Source organism: Sinocyclocheilus rhinocerous, unplaced genomic scaffold (genome assembly GCF_001515625.1).
Source record: "Sinocyclocheilus rhinocerous isolate Xijiao unplaced genomic scaffold, SAMN03320098_v1.1 scaffold3888, whole genome shotgun sequence".
Lineage (NCBI taxonomy): Eukaryota > Metazoa > Chordata > Actinopteri > Cypriniformes > Cyprinidae > Sinocyclocheilus > Sinocyclocheilus rhinocerous.
The window spans coordinates 104,348-112,540 of record NW_015645580.1 but is presented as its reverse complement, the minus strand read 5'-3'; the positions used below and the strand labels follow the sequence as shown (position 1 = coordinate 112,540).

At 36.3% G+C, this 8,193-nt stretch overlaps 1 protein-coding gene across 1 annotated transcript; it reads right to left on the bottom strand.

The window, feature by feature from the left end:
- Positions 1–3,435: 3,435 nt before the first annotated feature.
- On the bottom strand, positions 3,436–7,906 carry LOC107706816 (DNA topoisomerase 2-alpha-like). Its single transcript, XM_016510648.1, has 4 exons — positions 7,867–7,906; positions 6,145–6,291; positions 5,760–5,852; positions 3,436–3,453 (listed from the first exon to the last, which is right to left on the bottom strand). The coding sequence occupies exons 1-4, from the start codon at positions 7,891–7,893 to the stop codon at positions 3,436–3,438; spliced, it is 285 nt and encodes a 94-aa protein (XP_016366134.1). The 5' UTR covers positions 7,894–7,906.
- Between the last annotated feature and the right edge of the window lie 287 nt (positions 7,907–8,193).

The following is an 8,193-nucleotide window of genomic DNA, read 5'->3' as shown; positions in this document are numbered from 1 at the left end:
GATTTTATCTACTGCAGTATTTCATGGGAAAAGCAGTTTATTGGTAGTTTAATTCTATCTCAGGCAGTCACTGCTGAGCTACTTTTCAACATTACAAACATTGACCAAAAAAAGAAAAAGAAACAAAAAAAAGCCCTGTGCTTGCAAACACACCATTAGAGAGCAAATATATAGGCTATCTATTAGGTCTGTCACAATTAATATCCATCAGCATTGTCAGTAAATAAAAAACAAATATTTCCATTTATTCTTGTTTTTTGGGTGCTTTTAGGAGTTAATGTACATTTCAGTTTGCCTCTCTCTGCCTGTCTCTCTACCCGCATATATATGCAAAGAAGGGGAGTACCGGCACCTATATTTCCCACAGCTCCTCTCTGTTCCTTTTCTTCATGCAGAGAATCACTCGTTGAGTGAGATGACCTAAATACAGACACAGCTCCACACTGCACACAAGCCTGCCGGGCTTCATAAAGGGAGGGAAGAAAAACACTGGGAGTAATGCAGGATAAAGTTTGAGACGTTAATCTTTTTTTACTCTTTGGGCAGGAGAACAGTTACGTAAAAGCCATCTATAATTCCCTTCATGCGGATCAAAGGAATACAAGAACCCAATCTGCATACATGCAGCTACACACCCGCAGGCACAGATAGGGGGGGGGGGGGCAGTTTCTTCCTTTCTTTAAGCAATCTATAAACCAACATTAAACAGTGTTATTGCTGCTACTAGTCCTACTAAACTGGCCGATCAACGATAAACAACGTATGAAACAAGACGTCTACAGGGCTTTTTACACTGTGCTTAAACCTGGTTTATCATCATTCTAGACCCTGCATTTAACCCTTGTAATTTGGAAGAGAGGTTATCATTGTTTTCGACCCAGAGTTATGAAATCCAACTACACTGCTTTTGCGGGGATAGGGATAACCCTGCATTGCTGTGAAAAAAAGTGAACATAGGGAAACAATGTTGTATTAGGGGCTATTCACACAGAAATCATTTTTGCATTTAAAAATGGGAGACATATGAAATAGAAAAAAATACAAAGTTTAGACACATTTTTGTGGAACTAGAGCGGTGCATTTTTATGTGGGAGACTCTGCAAAATATGCAAGGTGTGAGTGCAATAGTCTAAGGGGCCGTTCATACACAATGCGTTTCTGTGTTGAAAAACTCGAGACTTGGAACACTGGAGTATAAAAAACACATGGTTTGGAGATGCATTTTTTAGAAGTTGATCTGTGTCGCGTTTTTTAAATGTGTTATGTGCGAAAGACTATAAAAGATGCAAGGTGTGAGTGCAACGGTCTTGGGGACCATTCACACAGAATGCGTTTTTGCATTCCACTGCACTGCCATGTAAACATTTGCTAGATGAACCATTGAGCTTGCATCTTGTAAATTTGCAGCGTCTTGCATGATACAGCTTTCTAAAAGCGTTCTCTACTAGAAAAAAATATTTTTAGCGTATTTTTTTTAATTAATTAATTTTTCATTCATGCTGCATTCTGTGTGAACAGTCCCTTAAAACAGCAAGAAGCTTTGACAAGGCACCTGATCAGACATTGAACAGCGTGTGCCTCAAATCAAAGACTTTAGATATACCAAGATGGTGCACTCAAATTGCTATAAATGGGAGAAAGTGCAATGTGAAATTATGACACCCACCTTTAAAATAAAAGAGCCAGTCGCGAGGTGGTAAAGTCATTGCGTCTCTGCATCTGTTAGGAACTCCGGTTTCTGTAGACAGCCAGTGTTCTGAGACGCGGGCTTAGGACTGCACATGTGCATTGGCTGGACCAACCTGAAATAAAAGCTTTTTAACACTATTTGAGCAAACGAAATCAGGGGATCATTCATGTCAGATTTTGTTGCTGATTTGAAATGTTATATGTGACTATGGCAAGCATTTTTGGAGATTCTAGGATTTCCACATTCAAGTAGATACTTGGTCTTGCATGCCAGAAATAGCTTCCCAAAAGCATTGCAAATATGGCCGCTGGGTGAACAGACTTTCCTTGAAAGGGACTTTGCTTTAACTGCTACTTAGTGACTAGTACTTTAACATCTACTATTGGAAAATAGCTAATTTAGGAAACAGATTAGGTCATTTTGTTTTATGGTATGAGGTTTGATTACAGTTTAATGCCAAAAGCAATCTTCATTTGATTTTTTTGAATGACGTTTTTTGTAACTTTAATAAATGATTGAAAGCCTTCCATATGCTGTTGCTTAGTGACAGTTAACAGTTTACTTCCGGTCAGGGCTGCAACTACTTAAATAAGAAGAATTAATAAAGATTATGAATACCCAATATTAATTGTTAACCCAGTGCAAAGTATGAGCAATGTGAAACAACACCAGATAACCCAGGATTCCATTAACCTGGGGTTTAGAACAGTGGTGTTATGAGGGGAGGATTTCTGGGGCTTAAAGTTGGCATGAAACGGAAATTGTGATCATCTTTTCTTCTCTTTTGTGACACATAGCCGAGTAAAATGGATGAGAAAAAAATGTAGGACGGGACTTCATTTTCTCCATTGGGAATTTTTTATTGGATCATTGTTGTTTGCTAATTGAGTGACATTTTCTTAAAGAGGAGGGATAATTGTCTTGACTTCACACCAGATCATCAAGAGAATCAGGGTTTAGTCCAAGGTTAAAAGTTATATATCTGATTGCTTTCTATTTAACTTTTTACTAAGTATAAGTTTGAACATGATAATGATATTAATCTATTTTGACCCTTTTCAATTAAATGTAAAACCTACTTTTTTCACATGATCAAAGACACTGTAACTGAGAAATTTCTGGACAAATAATAAGAGTGCCTTTTTAATCCACCTATGACTTTTAGGATTAAATTCACATTGCTGAACAGTGAACACAGTTGATGAACAAAGCTGATATTACGCAATTGCCTCAGTATCAGTGAAGAAGAGCAAAGACAAATAGGAGAAAGACAGGTTGAAACAGTGCTGCGAGTAAATTAGACAATTCTACCATCTCCTGGCTGCAATGAGGTGTTGCAAATAAACATGTTGAGATCCACGAGAAAATTATGTAATGATAATGTCCTGCTTATTACACAATTTGGTAACACTTTAAATTAGGGAACACTATTCACTATTTAGTAGTTGCTTATTAGCATGCATATTACTAGCATATTGGCTGTTTATTAGTAGCCTACTTATAAAGCACATATTAATGCATTATTCTGCATGACCATATTCTACATCCTTTAACCCCACCCAGTACCTAAACATAACTACTACAAACAACTACCTTACTTAAGCAGCAAATTAGAAGTTTATTGAGGGAAAGCTCTTAATAGTGAATTAATAATAAAAGCTCTTAATAGTGTGTTCTAAAGTGTTACCCACAGATTATATATATCGACTGCTTTGGACAGCTGTCAATAACTGTTATTTAGGTCATTATACCAAAATATCTGACTGTAGAAGCACAAAACAAATTATTAACATTTAATTGATAATGTAAGGATTATTAACTTGTTAGGAACGATTTATAACTGATCAATTAAAGACATTTAGCAAATATCATGGCAATTATATTGTTCTGATCATTTAATACACATCAACAGCATTCAAATTTCATGTCAGTTGCATATACAAGATTAATTGTACCCATATATTACCCAGTACATGCACATACTTTATTTAAAATATATATATTGAGCTGTCCAAAAATTTAAGGGGGTCTGAATACTTTCCGTACCCACTGTATATATACACATAATAAATATACACAGAACACACATATATTATGCAAACAAAAGCTTTTATTTTCTATGCGATTAATCATTTGACAGCACTAATATATAAAACATTATATATATAAACCAGTCATTCTTTTCTTAGGGGCATTTGAATAAATCTTGAAAATGACCCATTCTTCCAACTTTAAAATTTCATCTATTAAATATAAACATTGCATATTTTGCAGTTAAGATCTAGTAATGGCCATGAGAGATGGTTGAACTTTTCAAATATTGACTTGCACTTCTAGTGATTACAACGACATGGTTTCCTTTTTGCAGAAAGTTAGACAAGCCTTGGACTAGTAGTCATTTAGACATTTAATTTTTCATAAAATTATTTCAGGACATCAAATACTGACTAGTATATTAATAACTAATAAAGCACCTAACAGATCTGGATGCAAAAAGGGAGCTATCATATAATGGACATGGAGTAAAAGCCACAAAACAATCACTGTGACTGCAAGTCTAATAATGTCACATTTTTAACAGTACAAATTCAAACATGGCTGTTGCCAGTGCAGATGTCAAATCTAAATTTATATAAATTCAGTTTCTTGCTTATGTGCATAAACCCACCTTGGTATTAAGAGACTTGAGTTCAAAGTGGGGATCAGAATGAGAACATTCAGATATTGTAATCAATACTGTGGATGCCACAGTACACGCTTTTCAGTCATTTGTGGAATTGATTAGAAACGTGTATTCATAAAACCAGTCAAACAAATCTCATTCAAAATGTATTACAAGCTCTGAACAAAAGCACATATAAAATATTTACAAGACAATACAACATGTATAAAAAGCAACAATGAACAAGGGTAATGTGCAATAATGTTGTAACACGTTTTAAAAAGAAACAAACGAAGAAATCAGGTCATTCATGTGAGGCTAGTTTGTCATTGATTGCTTTAAAAAATAGCCAACATAAAACAGGCTTTCTGCAAGCATAAACTTTTCTTTAAAGGGGTCATATGATGTTGCTAAAAATAACATTATTTTGTGTATTTGGTGTAATGGCATCTTTTTCATCTGTCAAATTCAAAAATTTATGTTTATAAGCTTTTTAAAATTTCTATTTAAAACAATATAAGAAGAAGTAGAATAAGACAAATAGCTTACCAATCATATGAAATTAGTATTAATAAAAAAATTAGAGGTGGCACAGGTAAATTTTCAGACGTTTAATGAGGCTCAGAGCTGGCATGTGTGCAATTAAATTCATACATTTATGTGGAGATTAATGTTTTAAATATAAAATTTTGAATACAGGTATATTCAATGATTTAAATAACTGAAATTATAAGCTAAAAATGAAACTAAATCCGCCAGCAGGTGGTGACAAGCCACTGGCGGCTGAGCTGTTACTATATTTGGAACTATTTTCGTTAAAGAAATAGAGCAGAATCAGGCAGTACTTGTTTACTGAACTGTTGTATTGAATAAATATCACATTTGCAAACTCCCTTAATAACTATTAAAAGTTGTCACTCTCCTTATCGCGATCTGTGGACGCACAGAAAATGAGTGCGCGCGAGTGAGTTCTCAAGACTCAAAAGCACGTGCAAATGATACGTTCCGTCATCTGTCATCGTGTTATAAGCGCGGAACCTGCGGGAATGAGTACAATTGTAATTAATAGCCGCAATCCCGGGCCGAAATTCAAGTCCTGCTCTGTGTTCTCTGCTAATAACCCCACTGTGAATGATGCGAGCGGCGTCACTATGTTGTCACTGAGAAGCTGCAGCCATGGCCGGAAATGATTTTTGGTGTGCCGGCAGAACAACAACAACAATGCGCTACATGTTTCTTTTCCCCAAATTTTTTTTCCAATTGACGGAAATCCGTCATAGCGATGGAAAAATGTAATCCCTGCATAAACTATATTTATTTCAAATTTAATTCAAGCACTTTCAAGGACCTATGTTTGTTTTCAAGTACTTTCCAGGCCTTGAATCCATATATCTGAAATGCAAGTACTTTCAAGAAGCGTGGGAACCCTGTGTAGAGTCCTGGCACATATGTGATGTCTCTGCAGTTCATTCTCACATCCTCATCAAACACCCACATTTGCTAAGCAGGAGAGAGAAAGCAAAGAAACGTTGGGTCATTCTACAGTACAGTTGTGATGGCACTTCCATCTGAAAATATGAGCTGGCCAGGTTCTTCACAGAATGAAGGAGACTCAACCTCTTAACTTGGTTATTTATTTATTTATTGTATAGTTCAGCAAGCATTCTTGCCTTAGTAAAGTGAGTGAACACTTCAGAATAACCATTCTACTGTTGACATGCATTATTCATAAACAGTGGGTGCCCATGGCCCTAATAAATATGACCTTTCAGGAGATGTGGATGATCTCTACCTGAGTAAGAGGCTCCACTGAGCCTATGTAGGTGTCGGGCCGGAGCAGGATATGCTCCAGCTGGGTCTTCTTCTGATAAATCCTTTCCACAGACAGACGCTTCCCATCTTTCTTGGGCTTACTGAGAGGCTTATTCTCAAACAAACTCTAAAAAAAAACTATGTTACAGCAATTATGATGCATTGTAAGATTGGTAAAAGAAACTAAAGCACTTTTTTTTGGAAATCGAGACAGATATGATGACTGCAAACAGTACAAAGGTTTTCTGCTTTATATTATGTTGCGGGTCAATTTGACCCAGTGATTGTTGCTAGCACAATGCACTACTGTTTGAGCTTCAGTATTAGTAGTTTGAAAATACAAGGGTTGAGAGGTGTTATTAGGGTGAAGGCCAGTCTTATTCTATAAAGCATTTTGGACAAAATCTGCATGAACATAGTGCCATCAATATTGTGACCAATTTACTAAAAACAAAAAGTCTAAAGTTTAACACGTATCTCCAAAAAGCCAGATGGCGCTGTATTAAGCAGCATATTAAAAGTGTTTCTGTTGCTCATGAAAACGTTTCTGAAACGTCTGTGTATTTGACAAATATTGCATTTAATTCACTTCATCTGTGATAGAGTATGCAAACACCGCGTGAGCGTCACTATCGGGAGCAGAAATGTCCAGAAATGACCCTCCGCTACTCTCGTTGATCGCCGTCTGTAGCCGTGCTTCTAGTCGAACGCACCTAATGGCATCAAGAGGGCTACTTATAGCAAACACTAAGGGTCACATGACAAGAGCATCATCGTGTCATGTGTGCTGGGATGCAGTGTTTTGCACTTTTTGTAGTAATAGAGTGTGTTGACTGAAATATGTTTGTATGAATAAAGTTTTTGTTTTTGGAGAATCATAATATCTCTTATCTGTTGTATTTGAGCAGGACAGGGATGCACTTTGGTGACACAAAACAAATTCCCAACATTATGTGTCTTTTCATCATGTTTGATGTGCTTGCAGATCACAAGCATTTCCTAATATCACTTCAGAATTTTTTGTTATACTTAATCTTTTGTTATATTTTTTATACTGTCATCATTTGTAAAGTATGTATATATATATATATATATATATACACACACTTTCCTTTACCAAATTTACCTGTATTTACTTTGTTTTCATATTTGGCAATTTTTTTGTGAAAAATTTAGACTTTTGAGGGTGGTTCTAGAGATTTTCTGAGGGAGGGGTTTGGCAACACTGGTAGCGACTTCAACGAGGGGGTGCATAATCTGGCACAGCGGTGCAGAATTCGGAACAACAGGTGTCAACTTTTAGGAGTACACTGATAACCTCAAAGCTAACAGGTATCCAACACCAATGTACCAGCTCATTGTAACAACAGTATGGAACTGTAGTGGAAATGATGGTTACCATGGTAACTTTTTTACTCTTGAGGAATCCATTTTACTGAACTCGTTCCTAATATGCAATATACAATGTAACGCAAAAACGCAGGGACGATAAAGAGCAATGCATTACTCTTAACAACGCAGTACAAAGAAAAAAAATAGTTGTGTAGCGTACTGGAGCAAAACACTGTTCATATCTAAACCCTAAAGTAACTACTTTTATGAGTACTTGAACAATATGAACAAATAGACAATATGATACTGTATCCCACAGAATTAACGTACAGGCTGCTTATTGGAAGAGCATATAACAAATATCATGTACCTTCAGAGGTCCTTCTGTTCCAGCCATTCTCACGGTTAACGTCTAGCACGAAACGAAACAATTTAAACTATAATACAAACAGATCTTCCTTGCACTGCTGTCAAATCACTAGCCCTTCTGAATTACCGAAGATGCCTCAAACTATCTGAATTAAAGTTATGAACGCACGAACTATTCCACTGACACGCGCGACTAAAAACCCGAGTCTCACTAACCTTCTTCTTCTTGTACGATTTTATGGCGGTTGACAAGCCGAGTCTCACTAACCGCTTTTCAAATCACACATATGAGTCCTCCCGCCAAGGTCGCTGGCCAATCACTGTCAAG